At 40.8% G+C, this 19,890-nt stretch overlaps 1 protein-coding gene across 1 annotated transcript; it reads right to left on the bottom strand.

Moving 5' to 3' along the window:
* Window positions 1-11,517: 11,517 nt before the first annotated feature.
* On the bottom strand, window positions 11,518-17,483 carry MBL2 (mannose binding lectin 2). The gene is made up of 5 exons (XM_033215062.1): window positions 17,358-17,483; window positions 16,142-16,337; window positions 15,366-15,482; window positions 13,938-14,006; window positions 11,518-13,171 (listed from the first exon to the last, which is right to left on the bottom strand). Exons 1-5 carry the CDS (start codon window positions 17,367-17,369, stop codon window positions 12,798-12,800), a joined length of 768 nt encoding a protein of 255 aa, XP_033070953.1. The 5' UTR covers window positions 17,370-17,483; the 3' UTR covers window positions 11,518-12,797.
* Between the last annotated feature and the right edge of the window lie 2,407 nt (window positions 17,484-19,890).

The raw sequence follows: 19,890 nt of genomic DNA, 5'->3' as shown, positions 1-19,890 counted from the left end.
TTATTTCTCATTCTAAATTAACTTCATTAATTTTTTTGACACAGGAAAGTATTATAAAAACAAGGCTACAAGGGTGGCCCCTAGCCTTCTTATACAAAAACTTTTCTGCATGATCATCTCAGTCTGTGCTTTGTCACACTGCACATCCTCCATGCTTCAGTCTGGGTTGAGCCACTTGGCCAGCCTTGATGGAAATTTTCTTGGAGGAAATGGGCTCCCAGGCTAGCATGAACTTGGCTTCTTATGTGAGGTGATGGGTCAGGGTAACAGATTGAGGTAATAGGGTGACCGGGAGTCCAGACACGGCTGTTACCAGCTCCTCTTCTCTACATCTTTCTACAGATTTTACAAAGGTAGGTTCCAAAATTATTTTCCTCTATATCTTTGTTGTTTCAATCCTTTTTAATTTTTAATTTCTGCCTTCTCTACTTAAGAGACAGACAGACATACATCCCGATAGCTGCAGGATGGTTCATTTTGAGACCTTGAACTGACCCAGTTTTCCAGCCTTTCTCACTTGTAGTTCTCAGGAATAACTGAGTCACGGCAGCCCAGGCTCTGCTCCTGTCCCACTTAGGAACAGAATGTCCTTCAGACAGTAGTTTATATCAAGAGGTCCTTGAAAATGAAACACTAAGACGAGCTTCTACTGATGAGTAGGAATGGAGCACGCAGCCAAGCATTCTCAGAACAAAAGAAGCATCATCAAAGCTAAAAGGGTGAGGAGGGGAGGGATTCATGGAGATAGAATCTAAGGAAAATCAAAATTGAACTGCATCCTGCATCCCAGGATGGCTTATCTGGGATCTCTCTATCTCTGTCTGAAGTCCACCATTACAGAGCATGATTTTAGATCCATGACTGATGAAAAGCCTTTCTCTATGACTTTTTCTCTTCCACAGCTCCTGCTAGGGCAAACCTATCTGATAGTTTCACTTTCACACATGTGGTTCTTACATTCAGGAGGGAGATAAAAAAGGAAGGATTAGGCACTAGAGATACCTAAGGGCCATGGACTGAATGTGTTACATCACTTTTCCTCACATTTGCATTTCTAGAGCCAGATCACTTGCTCCCAACCCAACCCAACTGCAAGGGATTCTGGGAAATACTGCTTCCTGTGCTCCCAAGGAAAGGAAATGGTGCTGGAAATGAAGCCCCATTTCTGCCATAGTGTATGAGAAGATACCACTCAGGGGGTTTTGCTCTTTGGGGACAGCGATCATAGAAATGGAGGATAGCTGAAGAGGTACTGGGTGGAGGGTAAATTTTTTTCAGATGAGATATCTTATACCATGTCTGCATCCAGCTGAGAAGGATGAAATAGAGAAAGAAAACCAGTAAAGCAAATTGGGTTACTTGCTGGAGAGATATCCTTGAGTCACTGAGAGGAGGGTGAGGTTGAGAACATAAGTAACTTGTTTGGCCTTAGAAGAGAACACAGACAATTCATCCATGATAAGAGGAGGGAGGCCAGAGTTTGTGGTCACTGATGGAGGCACATTGGGACATTTGGTTGTGAGAAAGGAAGTTATTTTCTGATCATTTTCAATTTTGCAGCGAAGTAAAAAGCAAGATCTTTAGGCAAGAGGGAAGACTGGAAAGTGTGGAAGGCTTAAGAAAAGAGGATAAGGTTTAAAGTTAGTTATTATCTGGAGGCATGGCGGAGTAAGGGAGAGAAAATGCAGCAGGATTACTGGGTGGCACTTGGGGTTAATTGATGTTAGAAGTCATTAATTTACAGGGAGAGAGGCATCATGATTGTATATTTTTCTACAACCAAGGTCAGCTGTGCAGGCACGGGTAAAGAGTAAATGGAGAGTAGAATTTTGACACGGTTGAAATTTTTGTCCCCCAAGACACTTAAAAGAGGGAGAAATTATTAAAGGAAGTGGAAATTTCAAAAGAGTGATTATAATAATTAGCCTCGCCACCTAAGTGTGCAGGAGGAAAGTGAAGACAAGAGGATAGTGAGGGGCAGTGACACAATGATTGGCTCAAGGGTTACATGGTCCTAGGAAGTTCAAGAAGTACTGTTATCTGGTTCCAGAAAGAAATGAGGTGAGGAGAATAAAATTATCCTCACAGATTTATTCGTGCGTTTCAATTTCCAAAAAAGGGTACCAGAAAGTTCATCATTATACTGGTGACTTTATAAATTCAGCATGGTAGATTCCATTCCCTATCTGTGGTTCAAGTCAGTTCAGTGCTAGAAACTCAGGCTGAGCTCACTTAAATACTACACAAGGTTGGCCGGGCGCGGTGGCTCAAGCCTGTAATCCCAGCACTTTGGGAGGCCGAGACGGGCGGATCACGAGGTCAGGAGATCAAGACCATCCTGGCTAACACGGTGAAACCCTGTCTCTACTAAAAAATACAAAAAACTAGCCGGGCGAGGTGGCGGGCGCCTGTAGTCCCAGCTACTCCAGAGGCTGAGGCAGGAGAATGGCGTAAACCCGGGAGGCGGAGCTTGCAGTGAACTGAGATCCGGCCACTGCACTCCAGCCCCGGCGACAGAGTGAGACTCCGTCTCAAAAAAAAAATAAAAAAATAAAAAAATAAAAAATACTACACAAGGTTGTGGAAAGTCCATTCCATGCCTGCCAGTGCCTGTGTTTGTCATGATCCTAATAGTCAAGTGAAACCATAACATTAGAAGCATGTTTATATTGTGTCATATGTCATTTTCAATTTATTATAAGCTTGGATTCTTCTTTTGTAGAACAGCTTGATACCAGAAGAGTTTTGGAAATGACACTGTGTGAATAAAGCGTTAGCAAAACCCTTTCTCCCATTTATGAAATTTGACCTTGGGTTAACTTTCTAGTTCTGTTTGCCTGGAACCCTGATCAGGGTGGAAATCCAGCAGTGTTAATGAGCAATAGTGCTTACAAAAATGACCTGTGATCGGATCATGAACTACTTCAAACTGGGAGGACAGAATGAAATAAAAATATCAGTTTCTGAACCACAGTTTTGTACTTTCTGAAGTGCGGTGCTTCTTGTGTCACATATGTCCCTTGTGGAGACCTGGAAACTTTGCCTATGGAGCTATTGTCATAACATATATTGGCTCCTATCAGGAATAAGAGGCTTTCAAGCCAGGGTCAGTTATCACCCATTACTGTACCTACTTGTGTAGGTTTAACTCGGTCACACCTGAAGTCTCCCTGGAGGGGCAGAGAGCAGCCCCTAGACTGCTGTGTGACTCCTGTCAGGCCTCCTCTCACTGCAGAACAATGTTTGGTGCTGTCCTGATGGCAGGCTGTGTTCCCTTTCCTATCTTTCTATCCTTCTAAATGAATCCAGGACTAAGTGTGGCCCATGATGAGTCTAAATGCATAGTTGTACTAAGAAGATGGCAGAGTGCACATTGTACCTGGCTGTCATTTGTAAGCATATATGCACGTCACTCAGTATTCTAAGGCAACCCAAACCCGATATGAAAAGGGAAACTGAATTCTAGGGTTTACATGAGACTATAGTTATCAACAATGACTGGATTTCCAAAACTTTTGTTTATTAGAGCGCTCTGTCTCATGTAAAGGAATAAATTTGAATTAAACAATTACTTTTTGATAAAATTGTTCTTTAACCTCTTCTATGTATTTGTGTTCCATGTAAGATTTTGATTGAAATAAAATTGTCTTTAATTTTGTCAAGTAGAAACATCCACTGCTCTGTAGCTGTCACGTAGAAGATGCTCCCGAACCTCCTGCGTGCTGACAGCGTCAGGAAGCTCAGCACCCAGAGGCAGGATACTCCACTCCCCACAGCGTCATTGCCTGGGTGTCAGCTTTGGGATGTACTGGAAATTGTGCCTTGCCTCTGCTGCTACTGAAAGATTTAGTGGTTACATTCTAAAATATTCCTTCTAATGTGAGGGGTCAGAAGCAGGAAGAGGAGCTTAATATTATGCAAGAAGCTTCAAGTGGACTATCTATCTGCCACATGTAGCATGGGAGGGGTGTGTGTGTGTGGTTGTGAATGTGTGTGTGTGGTTGTGAATGTGTGTGTGTGGGGTGGGGCTCATATATCCATTTCCAGCCCCACTCCACAAGTTATCTCATCATTCATGAGTACTTCCTGTCATTCTTCCCATTGCCACTCTCCGTCTGAGACTTCTGACACAGACCACATCATGGATAAGAGCAGAGAGACCCACTGAGATCCTGGGTTAATAAATGCGGGAAGAGAAGCCACTCTTAGTGGGAGAGAGGTTGAAATAAACTGATTGCAGACAAGAGTGGGAAACAGACCCTTGTTGCGTGTAGTTGATAAGGATGCTGTTACAAAAGACTTAAAGAATTGGGCGTGAACATCCACAGCTGCAGAGTTTAAGGGGCCATCACCAAAAAGACCACGTCTTAGAGCAGAGAGGAGTGGGACAAAGATACCAAAGGACACAGAGAAGAATCAGCCTTTCAGGGGCCTCCAGGAATGACAGAATTCTGTTGCTCATGAGTTCAAGACATTCTTCATTCTCCATGAAAAGGTGACCCCATGGATCCTGAAAGAGGAGTGACTGGAGTTTGCCTCATTACCCACAGACACCCTTTACAGGAGAAGGGTGTTACTGTTGGTAGTGGCCACTGCATAGAGATTGTCCAAAGGACAGGTTCATGACTCCTTCAGGAGCCTGTAGTTTTTCATGAGTCCTGAGGAAAAACCTCCATGCATACTTGCTTTAGTTTCCTAGGATGGTTGCAGTACATTAACACAAGCTAGGTGGATTAAAACAACAGAAATTCATTTGCTCCGGTTTCTGGAGTCCAGAAGTCTGAAATCAAAGTGTTGGCAGGGCTACACTCCCTTCAGACACTCTAGGGGAGAATCTGTTTCTTGCCTCTTTCAGCCTCAACTTTCTTTTTACTTCCTTCAGTGTTTGCACATGTTTCTTTGCTTGTGGCTGCATTGCTCCAATCTCTGCTTCCTCATTCCTTCCTCTTCTTCTTCTGGATATCTGTCTCCAAACTCCCCCTGCCCATCTTGATACATGTGATTTTATTTAGGATCTGTAATGGACTGAATGTTTGTGTCCTCTCAAAATTCCTATCTTGAAATCCTAACCCTCAATATGATGATATTAGAAGCTGTGGCCTTTGGAGGTGATTAGGTCATAAGGGTGGAGCCCTGCTAAATAGGGTCTGTGCCATTATGGAGTCTGTGACTCCAGAGAGCTCTATCAGTCTTTTTCTACCATGTGGGAACACAAGGAGCAGTCAGCTGTCTAGAACCTGGAAGAGGTCCAGAACCTCACCAGAACCTGGCCATGCTGGCATGCTGATCTTGGACTTATATCTTCCAGGACTGTGAGAAATAAAGTTGATAATTATAAGTCACCCAGTCTACAATACTTTGTTATAGCAAACTGAAATGGGTAAAAAAGGACAGAACCAAATAATCCAGGGTAATTCCTCCTCTCAAGATCCTTAATCATATCACGTGTAAGATAGTATGCACTATTTTGCCCTGTAAAGTGATATTCACGGGTCCTAGAGATTAGCATATGAATGTATCATTGGAGGTTACCTTTCAGCTAACAGTACTTTTCATATAAAATTGGTCAAACTGGTAAGCCCAAACTAACCATTACTATTCAGATATTGGTGCCCAGAAGGGTGCTCTAAGGGAGCAATCCCTTTTCCTGATCAAGCATTAATCTTCCTGACTTTCCTGGTGATGCATGTGGAACTCACATAGTGAGATAGGACTGCACAAAGTTTATGTTATTCCATTTCCCATCCTGTTCATCTCCACGCAGTTTCCTCTGTCTCGTCCATCAGGCCCTTCTGGGTAGCAAATGTACAGTTACAGGGTTCTCATTCAGGTAGGGGAATTTCCTGGGTCTGGGGCCTCCCTTAGGCCCAGATAGGTGTGTTACTTTCCTCATGAGACATACCAGGCCTGTGTTCTTCAGGTGCATGAGGGTGATGATGGACTCATGGACACAGAGTTCTCAATGGGCGGCCAAATGACTGCCTGTTGCTGGCAAAGGCCCTATTTCCCTCCGTGATCATGGATTCCTGCAAAATCAGAGCTGGAGAAGAGAGGGATCATAGTCAGGCCTTTGAGTAGAGTCTGGCTTCTATGCATCTATGAGTGTTTGTATGTTTGCTGTATACGTGTTTATTTTGTGTGTCTCTTCGGTGTTTGTGGTATGCATGCTTGTGTGTGTGTAAGGAGGGGTATGGTACTACCTCATCATCTTTTTTATGTATCATTCTGTCCTTCAGTGTGAAAGTGGTTGCCTGTCTTCAGCAGTTTCTTCTTTTGACTGTCCTTGGCAGTTTCATCTCTAAGTGATGCCTCATCAGGTGGATGTTAAGGGGAGACAAGTCTGAAAGGAAGAGCTAGGTTACATAACACTGGCCAGAAACTGGGAGAGAAGAACAAGAGGAATGGCTTGAACCTATTTATGACCTGGAGTATGGATTAACACATGGAGAATATGCTTGATGACATGAGTTTGGAGTGAGATAGTTGTGAATTTTCAACTTTATAAGCTACCTTACATGAACTGTGAGCTCTCTGCAAGTATCCCAACATCTTAGGTTCTCTTTTCCTCATTTGTAAAATGATGTTTTATGAGGTCATGGTGCAAAGTTTCTAAGTACAAAATATGGCACATGACAGGTACTCAGAAACCCTTTCTACAAGGTTTTCTTCACCTCTTGTTCCACTGATTCTCCTGTAAAGATTTAAATCACATGGCACCCAACCTGTGCACACACCTAGCTCACTCCTGGTCCTCTCCCAGCCAGCTCCCCAATACTCACTTTGGTTCCAGTGACAAAGTCCTGCTGTGGGTTACATGGGCTCACTGGGCCCCAAAGTTCTCCCTCACCCTTAGCTAAAAGCCTGGTGTCTGCCTGAGGGTGGCCTGCAGCTCCTTGCCCAGATTGGCCTTCAGTGCTGTGGAGACACCTTCCTGTGACATCAACATCAAAGCCATCATTATTCTCATGAGTGTGGGCAGGTCCCAGTCCTTGAATCACATACACCACAGTAGCCCGCTCCCTCCTCATTAATTCCCCAGTGGGGATGTGAGCCCAGACCCAGGAGTGACTTTTTATGGAGGTCCTGGAAAGCACATGAGAATATCTCAATTCATTCATTCATTCATTCATTCATTCTCTCTCTCTCTCTCTCTCTCTCTCCCCCCTGTAGTATACACAACAGGAGTCTCCATTGCCAAGTATACTCATTTTCTAGGGCTTCCATAATAAACTACTACAAACCGGGTGGCTTAAAACAACATAAATTTATTCACACACAGTGCTGGAGGTTAGAAGTCTGAGATCAAGGTGTCACCAGGATTGGTTGCTACTGGAGGCTCTGAGGAATATTCTTCTATGCTTCACTCCCAGTTTCTGATATAGGCCATTATAGGTAAACAGCCCTGAGGAATTAGCAGCAGTTTCCTGGCTGAATGGTTCATCATATTCTGTGTTTTCTCATGGAATGGAAGATTTTAGTAGAACACAAGTTTGTAGGCAGATGTATCAGAAGAAGCTGGCAGAAGTTTCTGATACCAGTATTGTCCACAGTCTTTGGCATTCCTTGTCTTAAAGATGCATCACTCCAATCTCTGCCTCCTTCATCACACAGCATTCTCCTTTTGTGACTGTGTGCCCAAATTTCCCTCTTCTTATAAGGGTAACAGTCAGTGGATTAGGGCCAGCTCGAATCTAGTGGGGCTTCATCTTGTCTTTATTATAACTATAAAGACCCTAATTCCACATAAGGGTGCAGTCATAAGTCTTGGTGGTTAGGACTTGCATAGATTTTTTTAATTTTTTATTTTGCGACACTATTTAGCACACATTAAGGAATGGGAATGCCTGACCAAGGACATTGAAGGTGGTCTGTCATGTGTTTCATTTCTCCTCCTTTGGTCCCTTCCCGGTTTTGTCTTTTATTACTGTCTTATAGCAGTTGTTTCTGTATCCTTTGTATCCTTTGACAGATACAGGCCAATATTTGCAAATATTTTTCTCCCAGTCATGGTTTGCCTGTTTTCCTAATGTTTAACAAACTGAGTTAATCTTTAATTTTGATGAAATTCAATTTATCATTTTTACTTGAATAATAATTGAGTTCTCTAAGACAATTTTGCCTAATGCTAAGTTACAAAGTATATCTGTACATTTTAAACCTAGATTTTTTTAGCTCTTATGAAATAAAACTTTAAGAGAGTGAGCTAGCAAGAGATAACCAGAATGTACATAGAAAACAATGTAACAGAAAGGAATGTAGCTCTTGTGATCCTTTGTACTTGTATGTTATCAGTTGTCATGTCTCCTCTCTTGTTCCTAATTTTGAGTCTTCTCTGTATTTTTCTTAGTTATTTTAGCTAAAGTTTGGAAATTGTATCATTTCACAAAAATTAATTTTGAGTTTCATTGATCTATTTGCTTTTCTACTCTCTATATCATTTATTTCTGTTCTGATCTTTGTTATTTCCTTCTAAAAGGGCAAAATATTAGTGACAATACAGAAAATATGAACAAGATTAATATACTGACCTAATGATATACTAATCAACTGTAAAAACCACATTATTTCTAGTGCACATAATACATTTACCATTCTAAATCATAATCTAGATCATAAAATAAAATCTTAACAAATTTCAAAAGATTGAACTCATATAAAAGTATATTTCTGGATACAGTGGAATTAAACTATAAATCACTTACAGCAATATAGCTTTTAAAATGCTCAAATATTTAGGAATTAAACAACACACTTATAAATAAACCATGAGTCAAAGAAGTCACAATGACAATTATAAAATAATTTGAATTGGATATGAAAAACATATTTTGAATTGGTGACAAAAGATACACATCCAAACATGTGGTATGCAACTGAAATAGTTCTTAAATACAAATTATAACTGTAAATGATTATATTAGCAAAGAAGGAAGGAAGAAAATCAGTTCTCTAAATGTCAATTAAAAGAAGCTAGAAAAAGAATGGCAAATTAAACCCACAGAAGATCGATACAAGAAAATGATAAAGATAGGAACAGATATAAATACATGTAATCATAGAGGTTAGTAGAGAAAAGACCAAAAAGAAGCTTTTGGAAAAAATTAATAAAATTGACAAATCCTTTGCAAGATTGATTAAGAAAAAAAGGGACAGACCAAGCACGGTGGCTCATGCCTGTAATCCCAGCACTTTGGGAGGTTGAGGCAGGCAGATCACCTCCCAGGTCAGGAGTTCGAGACCAGCCTAGCCAACATGGTGAAACCTCGTCTCCACTAAAAATACAGAAATCAGCTGGGCATGGTGGTGGGCATCTGCAATCCCAGCTACCTGGGAGGCTGAGGCAGGAAAATCTCTTAAACCCGGGAGGCAGAGGTTGCAGTGAGCCAAGATGACGCCACTGCACTCCAGCCACTCCTGCCTAGGTGACAGATTGAGACTCCATCTCAAAAAAAAAAAAAAAAAAAAAGAAGGAAAGAAAAAAAGATAAAATACAAATAATTATAACAGATACATAGGCACTGCTATAGATCCTACTTATATTGAAAAGAAATATGAAGGTATTTTAACAATTTTATGGCAATACATATATATTCAGAGGAAATTGACACATTCATTGAAAAATATAACTCACTGAAACTGAACAAAAGACAGAAAACATGAATAGGTTTAGATCATGAGGAAATTAAATCTGAAATTAAAATCATTTCCCAACAGAAAACACCATGCCAAGATGGCTTCACTGGTGAATTTATCTAACATTAAAGTATAATTTTACACAAATTATTTTAGATAATGGGAGCATGAGAGCACATCACAGCTCATTTTAATGAGGCTTACATAACCTTGACACCAAAACCTAGCAAGTGCATTAAGGAGAGGAAAAGAGCCAGTATCTCTCATGAACATAGGTGCAAATGTGCTAAACAAACTATTAATAAATCCACTCCAATAATATATACACAAGAATAAATGTGATGAAATGGAGTTTATTCCATCAAAGTAAGGTTGATTTAATTTTTAAAAATCAATACGTGTTATTTATAATATCACATGATCTCATTAAAAAGCATGTATCTAGTGGCATGACTATGTGTATTAAGACCTAAAATATAGTATACTGATAGTTTACTACACACTTTAAAGGTGTTAACTTATTTCATTGTCCTCACAATTTTCATGAAATAGGAATCATTATTTTCTCCCAGCTGCAAATACATGGCTGAAACACAGAGTGTTTAAGTAACTGGCTCCAGATCAAGTAACAATTAAGTGACAGAGCTGTGAATCCAGTTTAGATAGGCCTGACTGGAGCACTTCATTATATTGTCTTTCAGGAGTCTATGCCTGTTCTAGTGGTCTCTGTATTTGGGTTGCTAACCAGTGCAATAAGGTAAGAAAAAAAGTAAAGCAATTGGGAAGAAATAAGTATTGCCATATTTTCAGCTTACAAGACTATGCACATACAAAATCCAGAAGAATCTACAAATTACTAGAGTTAAGAAATAAACTTATTGAAGTTACTAAACATCGTAAGACTACACACAAAACTTAACTGTATTTCTGTCTACAACAATAGAAAAGAAAAAATATTAAAAATATATTATTAAAATCCCTAAAACCACCAAAACAAGATATATAAGGTTTATAAACTAAAAATGTCAAAACATAGCAATAAAGTTAAATAAATTCTAGTTAAATGAAGAGATACACTATGAACATCGATTAGAGATTCAGTAGTAAGTTGTCAGTTCTGCATAAGTTGATTCATCGAGTCAGTGTGGTCCCAATGGAAACCTCATCAGGTTTTTGCAGAAATTGAGAAGCTGTTTCTAATATTTATATGGAAATCTTGACTTGAAGAAGAACAAAGCTGGACTATAGTTACAATTATAAATATACAGTAATTAAAACAGGGTACTGTTTGACACAAGCATCAGCAAATAGACTAGTAGAATAGACAGCCCAGAAACAGACACACACACTTACAGTTACCTAACTTACAAAAATGCACCACCCTAATTCAATGGAGGAAAAATGGTCTTTCCACAAATAGTGCTGTATCAAGTGGATACCTATTCTACCAGGGATAGATAGAATGTTTATTAATAAAACTATTAGAAAAAATGGAAAAATATCTTCATGATTTCAAAATCAGGAAAAATATCTTCATGATTTCAAAATCATGAAAAATATCTTCATGATTTCAAAATCATGAAAAATATCTTCATGATTTCAAAATCATGAAAAATATCTTCATGATTTTGGGATGGGCAAAAATTTCTTAAACATGACACAAAAAGCACTAATTTTGGAAGAAAATATGAATAAATAAGACTTTCTCAAAATTAGGAAATTTTGTTCATCAAAATTCAACATTAGGAGCAAGTCAAAAACTAGCAAAATATTTGTAATACACATTAAAAAGGACATATTCAGAATGTAAAAATAACTTAAAAGTCAGTAAGAAAAATATTGGCTAAGTAATTTAAACAAAATACAAAAGATATGAATGGGTACTTCATAAAAGAAGATACCCAAGTACCCAATCAGCAGATAAAAAGTGTTCAACCTTATTACATGTTGGGGAAATACAGATTAAAACCATGGGGAAATATCACTTTACATCCACAGTAATAATTAAAATTAAGAGAACTGAAAACATTGACTTTTTACAAGCACATAGAGCATCTAGGAATGCCACACATTGCTGGTAGGAGCATAAATTCATACAATCGCTTAGGAAAACTGGTAGTATCTACTGAAACTAAATACATGTTTTCCTCATCCTCTACCAGTTCCATTCCTGGATAGGTAGAGAAATCCGTGCACCATGTCCACCAGAAGACAAGTCCAGGAATGTTCGTGGGTTCTCTTCTTCATGGCCAAAAATTGGAAGACACTTAAGTGCCTATTAACAATAGAATGGATGAACTGAGGAATATTAATATAAGGGAACCCTACATGGCAATGAAAAGGATGAAACTTCTGTACATATGACATGAATGAATCTCACAGATTTAATTCTGAGTAAACAAGACATACAACATTACACACAGTATGATTCCAACTACACAATGTTTATAAACAGACAAAATTACTGTGTAGTCATGGAGGTCAGAATAGTATTTTCCTAGAAGTTAACACGAGGAGGACTTATAAAGGGGCTTTTAGGGAGTCAAAAACATCCCATATCTTAATCTAGAAAGTGCGTATATAGGTATGTATGTGAGTGAGAATTTGTGAATCTGTTTGCTTGAGATTTGTTATTTATATTCTTTACATGGTTTAATATCTCATTAAAAAGAAAACAGAGTTCATAAAGTTACAAAATAGATTTTATTAATACCTGAAACTTGTTAAAAAGCTATAGTATTAAACTGTGGTGATGTCATTAGGGGAGCCCCCTACCCAAAGAGAAAGGAAGGCTCAACAGAGCACAGGTGTTTGTTGTAAATGGAAAAATAAATCCATCTTATGTTCATATTGCAGCAAGTTAATGCTACTGAAAGTATTGCAGCTTAGTTAAACTAGATAATTAACGTAGGATGCAAAAGATAGGGTCTTGTGGTATATATTAAAAATATATTGTTATATAATTAGCATGAATACTACTGCTACTACTAACTACTACTACTATTATTATTGCTTTGTTGGTGCTGTTAGTGATCATTTTTAGTGACTGCCACAAAAGGAACAATACTGGATAAGGGGAAATTGATATAATTTATCTTTTCAAGCAGACTGTGGGCCTGTGGGTTGCAGTAAAAAGACAAGGAGGGCCTGAGTGATGTGACCCTTCAGATAGGGAACTCGCAGAGGGCCAGATGGGAAGAGGAGCAGGGAACGTCATTCCACTTGCCATTTTTCAGTAACAATACACAGTCTTCATCAGAATCAGCATTGTTGGGCTCACCGTTGTTCCAGTTTGTGTAGGTCAGTCTATTTCCTATCAGATCCACAAACTGTCCTTCTGTGTTCTCATCAGTGATGCCCAGGAAGGCTTCCTCCTTGATGAGATTCTGGATGGCTCTGTTCTCTGCAGCATTACTGGGGGTGGCCACAGAGGCCTGAAACTTGGCACACAGGGCCTTCACTTTGTCAAAGGTCATCATTTCACCATTGGTCAGGAAGAACTTGTTCCCAACTTGTCTGCCCAGAGAGAAGGTCAGCCCTAAAATGTGAAAAAGTGGGTGAAATTGGCTCATCCTTAATAGAAATACCAACTCAAGGTATTTCTCAAGAAAAAGTCTTCTAGAGTAGAGTTGCCAGATAAAATATAGTATGTCCAGTTAAACTTGAATTTCAGACAAACAATGAATATTTTAGTATATCTCCTATATAATTTTTCAGACATATTTATACTGAAAATGTTTTTAAGCTGAAATCGAATTTAACTGGTGCTTTGTCTTTTTCTTTGTTAAATATGGCAACCCAAATGTGGGTTGGTACAAAGACTGGTACAAAGGCCTCTCTGTGCTTTCAGATCAGAATTCTAAAAGACATATAATTTGGACTTCCAAATTATAAATTATTAACTTGAGACCAAACATAAAATGTCTGAAAATATTTGCCCCAGGCAGGTTAGACCCCATGTCCAGGTCTCAATACCAGTGCAACAAAGGGATATAAGTCCCATTTTCAGTGAGCAATATCAGAGGGTAAAATATTAGGGTCTCTCTAGTTAGACTGATTTCCATCTATAAAGCACCCCTGTCATTTCTTAGCTTTGTGCATTTGAGCAAGTAATTTAACTTCCCTTTGCCTCCATTTCTACCAAAATATTGTGAGAATTTCATGAGGTCAGAATGTGAGAAATGCCTATCAGGGTACAGAAAATTATATGCATTCAATAAATATTTATTGCATTCTATAAATATTTGTTGCATTCTATTTTTCCCAAATTTCAAGCTGCCTGGAGAGTAAGAGAAAAAGCTTACACTTTTTGATATGAGCCATTTCTGTTTGCAGAGCTTTTCTTTCTGAGGCAGCCAGGCTACTATCACAATCTAGAAAATTAGAACAAAGTAAAGAAGCATTGTTGAGAAGGAGCCTCGGAACTGTGCATATACAAGGGAGTAGAGTATCTTTTTCAAATTGGAAAAAAAAGCTTATTTTACATTGATGTTTACACTTCAAAGGAAAATAAAAAATACTTAAAAGTCAAAAGAATGAAAAATCTCTATTTTCATCCAACCCCAAACGTCACTCTTTGTCTGTTTACTGTATCCCAAAGTACACATACATATCACATGCACACATATACTCCCTGATTACCTAGCAATCCGTAGACCAGGTTCTTCACAGATTATTTCTTTCCAAACAAATTGTTCTATCAAAACTAAAAAGAAATCTCTTGAGGCATTACTCTATTACGACCTGGTGAAGAGTGACTAAAATGATTACAGGGTTTTTGCCTTTGGAGAGGTTTTGCTTTTGTTGTCTTTTACTTTGTTTTTGTTTTTCCCAGGTTTGTTCTGTTAGTCAGGAAACCTAGATTTTTGTGAGTTGCCCATTATCCAAGTGGGGAGGGCAAGAGCAAACCACTTGCTGTAGTAGATGGCAAAGATGGCCTCAATAGGGTATGGCTCCTCTCATGTAGACATGAGTCTATTTCACCACTCGTTGAATCTGGGCTGGGTGACTTGTTTTGACCAATACAGTCTGGCAGAAATGATAATGTGCTCTGAGTCTTCAAGAAGCCTAAAGCCTTTCTTATTTCTACTCTTGGGAATCCTGTCGTCACTGCTATGTGAACAAGCCCCGGCTTGCCTGTTGGATGATGAGACACGTGGTTCAATTACCCTCATCACTGCAGCTAACATTCAAACAACAGCCAGACACATGATTGAGACTATTGGCCATCAGTTGACCACAGACATATATGAGTGAGCCCAACTTAAACCATCAGACAAATCACATGGCTGACCCACAGACTTGTGATTTAAATTGACGGCCATGTTTTTAAGCTATTAAGCTTTGGCTTGGTTTCTTATGAAGTAAAATATGACATACCATGGTTACATGCTTTTGTAAAAATAGAAATAATAAACCCACACTTAGATGGCCTATTTTTTTCCCTCTAGGACCAGGGCCTCACATTGAACTATTTCAACTGATGGAGAACCCAGGCTCAGCTCCTACAGGGAGTGCCTGATGAGGCAGTTGTCTTGAAAAGTTTGTAAGTCTGTACTCAGGCACTTATAGGAATTCCCTAAGGCTCTAAGAATGAAGAGAGGGCTGAGGGCACTGGGTCAGAAAGCAAATTTGGGTATCTTCCTTTGAAGGAACAGGAGAAGGGTCACATCAGGTACTCAAGGTCTCAGAACCCTGGGTGCACTCAGCTCAGACCTTGCTGTGGTCCTTACCTGGACTCTCTCCAGGGTCTCCTTTTTGGCCCTTTGGTCCTGGTGACCCAGAAGACCCTGGATTTCCCGGAGGCCCCAACTTTCCAGGAGGGCCCTGTAAACCTCTGAGCCCTTGGCCTGTTGGAAGAAAAAGGAAATGTGACTTAATATCTATGTTCTTTCTCTTCAAGGGTTGGATGCCCAGTCCCTTCTCAGGAGAAAGGAGACCTTGACCCAGGACTGACCTTTCTGAGCACTGCTCTCAATAACTATATGGTATGCACCTGAGAGCAATAACTTAAGAAATAGAGTTGGCATATGGAGGTTACCGCAGGGAGGGTACAAAGTGAAAATTAACTGCATGTTTTTTACAAATAGTTGTGGTTCTCCTGTCCAGCCCACTGCTGCTGGATCTCCCTGTAAATAGGTTCCCCCAGTAAAACCTATGTTTGCTGGCTCCAGGTCTCTTCTTTGGCCTCTTGAACCTGGTGCCATCCCTATTGAAGTGAATAGGGGTCTGACATGACAATGACTATGACCCAGAGAAGAAAAATTCATCCTGTGTCCCACGCAATGGCCTGACCTGTAGGCCACTTTTCTGGGCAGGCAAGACAACTGTTAGTCACAAACTGCTGTGTGGAAGTCTGAGATGCCAGAGAATGAGAGCTGAATCTCTGTTTTGAGTTACAGTATAGTTGAGAAAAATATACTCAAATAGGATATCAGTCTCCTCATATGCCCAGGCAGTTTTCTCTGGAAGGTAAAGAATTGCAGAGACAGAATAGCCCAACCTGTACCTGGTTCCCCCTTTTCTCCCTTGGTGCCATCACGCCCATCTTTGCCTGGGAAGCCGTTGATGCCTGGCGAGTTACAGGCAATCACCGCAGGGCAGATCTTTTGGGAATCCTCACAGGTCACAGTTTCTGAGTAAGATGTTGCCACCACACACAGGAGAAGGAGAGGGAGTGATGGAAACAGGGACGTGGTCCTCCCCTTGGTGTGAGAAAAGTCAGGGAAGATTATCTCAGTTAATCAACACATATGTACTGAACATGCCCTCTGTTCTACAACCTGGGTGCACGCTATATAGAAATAGATGACCCATCCCTGGCCTCTAGTTAGGGATTTGCAAAAGTAAACACCCTTGTTACATTGCGTGACTAGTACTTTAACAAAGGTAGGCACTGTGATGAGCAGTGGGGATCCTAAGGAGGGGTTCTTCTGTGCCTAGGCCCCTGGTGTTGCTGCTGAAAGACTATAAACATACTTTCCATGGCAGTGAGAACAAATGGGACTGTGCATTGCCAACTCGCTCATGCCCGTTAGCTTAGGGAATGAGAATGCGTGGAAACCCAGGTGTCTGTAGGAGCTTCCTCTTTCTCTCCACATCCCCTTTGAGTCCGTCTGCCACCTGAATCCCATCTTTGTATCTGGGCAGCTGATTCCTCTCCAGGGCCTGTTAACTATCATTTACTCAGTGGCAGGCCCTAGGCTACGGGCTGGTGATCCAATGAGGAAGGTCTCAACCTCAGATCAACCTCAATCTTAGTCACCAACCCAGCCCAGAATTAACTCAAGTTTGCTTCCCCTTGGTGTTTTAGACAGGTTTGCCTGGATAAGCATTTTCTCTGGAAATTTCTTACTATGTTGGACCTGGCAGAGTGCTAAATCCCTCTCTACTTTCTGGCAGGAATTCCCCCTGTTCCGTGAGTCAAAACCACTGGCAATTAGACAACTTGCCTTGAATCCCCCTCCCATTTCTCAATCTTAACCTTTCATTTGTTCTTCAGAGCTTTCTTCCAGCTATTGCCCCACTAGGAATTCTCAGCAGTCCAGCCCCATAGGTCTAAGTCCTCGAGGCTCCCTTTGGAAACAAAGATAGTCTCCACTGCAGATGAACAGGTAATTGAGGAAAGTCACAGGTGTTCCAGCAGAAGCAGAAAAAGAGACATCCTCAACCTGATTTCTGCTTTTCATCCCACTTCCCCCACCCCTAGAAAGACCCCTCCATACCTCCAGGGCCATGTCAACTCCCCAAACCCTTGATCCAGGAACCGAGATTTATTCACCAGAAATGACTTACTGGTGTTTCTGCAGAGCAGGGACTCAATGACAAGGACGCTGGCCCTCTAGCCTGGGGCTCTGGCAGATGCCTCAGATTGAGGGAGGAGGCTGGGCTCAGCAACGTAGAGCCCAATCAACCTTGTGAACAAGGATAGCCTGGGCCTGGCCTTCAACTCCAGATTAATAAACAACTTTTCTCAGGACTAGGAGAAATTTAGGAGCCTCCAGCACAGTGCTTGGCAGCTGTGTGCTTTAATACAGCAAAATTCCTCTTTCAATTGCCATCCATTTTGGGAAATCTCCTTGCTGAACTACCTTAACTAGGTTCACCTGGTTAGTCATGTTGAGTTCCTTGTTTCCAACAGAAAAACAAAGATACTCACAAATGCATACACATGCTTATGCCCACCAACTACACACACAGACACGTGCATGCGTGCACACACCCATCCATGAAAGCATATAGACCTCTTGCTGCCATTAATGCATTAAGGTCATTACTGCGTCAGACTCCACTTGATGTCTCCATGCCTGGACCCCTTACGGGCATTGCCAGCTAGCTCTTTCTCTTCTATTCAAACATTCCAATTTCAGAGAAGTAAGTACCTTGATCACTTATTCTAAAATAGTCCTACCTAGCAGTCTCTATCCTCTTAGCCTGAATTATTTTCTCTCGTACTACTTACACTTTATGATATTATAGTCATTGACTTTACTTTTCCATTTTTTCATTGTGGTAAAATAGACATACCATTTTGACCATTATTATTAAGCATACAACTCAGTAGCATTAAGTACATTAACATTGTTGTGCTACCATCACCACATCATGGGACGATTTTCATCATCCCAAACTGAAAGTCTCAACTCATTAAACTAGAATTCTCCATTTACCCCTGTCCACAGCCACTGGTAACTTCTGTTTTACTTTCTGTCTCTCTGAATTCATCTATTCTGGGTACCTCATATATGTGAAATCATACAATAGCTCCTTTGTATCTGGCTTATTTCACTTAGCACAATGTCTTCAAGTTTCATCCTCGTAACAAGAATTGTAAACTGTGTTCACGACTTTGGGTTTCCTTCCAAGGGTCACTAGGGGAACTGCAATAGTGGAGAGATGATCACATTTGAATTTTGCAATGTGAATTTTGCACCTTTCTGGCTACGGTGTTGAGGGGAACAGGACTGGAGAAAAGCAGATCTAAAAGGAAGTGCTTGCCGTGATCTAAGTAGCAGAAGACAGTGGCCTGGGTCGGAGTAATCGCAGCTGGATTATGAAGGTGGGCACATTTGAGAAACAGGAGGTATTGATTGCACTTGAGAATTAGCTACAATAGTGAGCGATAATAAGAAGTTTTCATGGGCACACACATTTATGACTTGACTATCTAGGGACCACTCAACTGAGATAAGAAGCAAAAGAACAGCACTTGGCAGTACAAGATCATCGGTATCGTGAGTGTTAATGGCTTGAGCCATGTTCCTGTGGTTAATGGGGACAATCTACAAGGGATGGGAGAATACTTTTATGAAGCATAGTTCATTTGATTCTCAACTACATTTCTAATGTAGCTTTCAGAAAAATGCCATGTAGCTTGGGGTGTTGGGGAGCCCATCATGGGAAGTTCAGAGGCTGCAGGGCCATGTGGTGGGGATACTATGGAGGCCTCCAAACACCAAAAGAAATATGAGTAAGATACACTGCCAGGTCCCTTCCAATTGAAGTCTTCTTGGCTTGTGGAGGGACTGGCTTCCTTATTTCCTGCTGACCTGTCCCCTGTGTCTGGAAAATTTCCGGGTTGGTACAGAACCACATGCCTAAAGCCATCAGTGGATATCAGGAGATCCAGGGCCTAAAGAACACAGCAGATTACTTGTTTCTCTTCTTATTCTTTAGCAGCCAGAGCTTCCCCCTGCTCCTGCTCCAGTGGCAGAAGGTGGGGTGAGGTAGTTGACTCCAGGTCACTGGTGGTGCTGGCTTTAATCACAGTGCTTGCTTTCATTGTTTACCTAGTCCAGAGGTCAGGAAACTGCCCTCCAGACCCTGAAATGTCCTAGAACTGGGTTCAGAGGGTGGGAGGATCTGAGGGAAAGTCAATTTAGCAGTTGAGCCATAGATTGGAATGTCGCCCAGTTACATCCTGCTCTCCAGAAGGCCTTTCCCAACAGGAGAGGTTCTTCTCCACATACTGCAGCCTGAATATCTCTCTCCAAATCAATGCCCACTCTGCACTCCATCCCATACATAAGGCCACTGTGTGCATTTGTTCTGGACTTTAAAACTCTTCCCAACACTGCTTCCACTCTGGCAGCACCACAAGAAATCCACCTCACCCCAACAGGCTGCAGAGACAACTGCCTCTCTGATCTGCAGGGGGACTGCCTGGTGCCCTACATCCCCTTTTTTGTAGACTAGGGTGAAATCCCAGCTCTCCCACTTCCCAACAGTGTGACCTTAGTCAAGTTCCCACTGCCTTCA

The sequence above is a fragment of the Trachypithecus francoisi genome, unplaced genomic scaffold (assembly GCF_009764315.1).
Source record: "Trachypithecus francoisi isolate TF-2019V2 unplaced genomic scaffold, Tfra_2.0 Contig00586, whole genome shotgun sequence".
NCBI lineage: Eukaryota > Metazoa > Chordata > Mammalia > Primates > Cercopithecidae > Trachypithecus > Trachypithecus francoisi.
This window is presented reverse-complemented; position numbering and strand designations above follow the sequence as displayed.

Excerpts from the sequence above, each read along its gene's own strand:
- MBL2 (XM_033215062.1), bottom strand. Across the intron at positions 15,483-16,141 it reads GGGAGAAAAGGGGGAACCAG|GCCAAGGGCTCAGAGGTTTA; the intron begins GTACAGGTTGGG and ends TTCTTCCAACAG. Across the intron at positions 14,007-15,365 it reads AGACCCTGGAGAGAGTCCAG|ATTGTGATAGTAGCCTGGCT; the intron begins GTAAGGACCACA and ends CTAATTTTCTAG.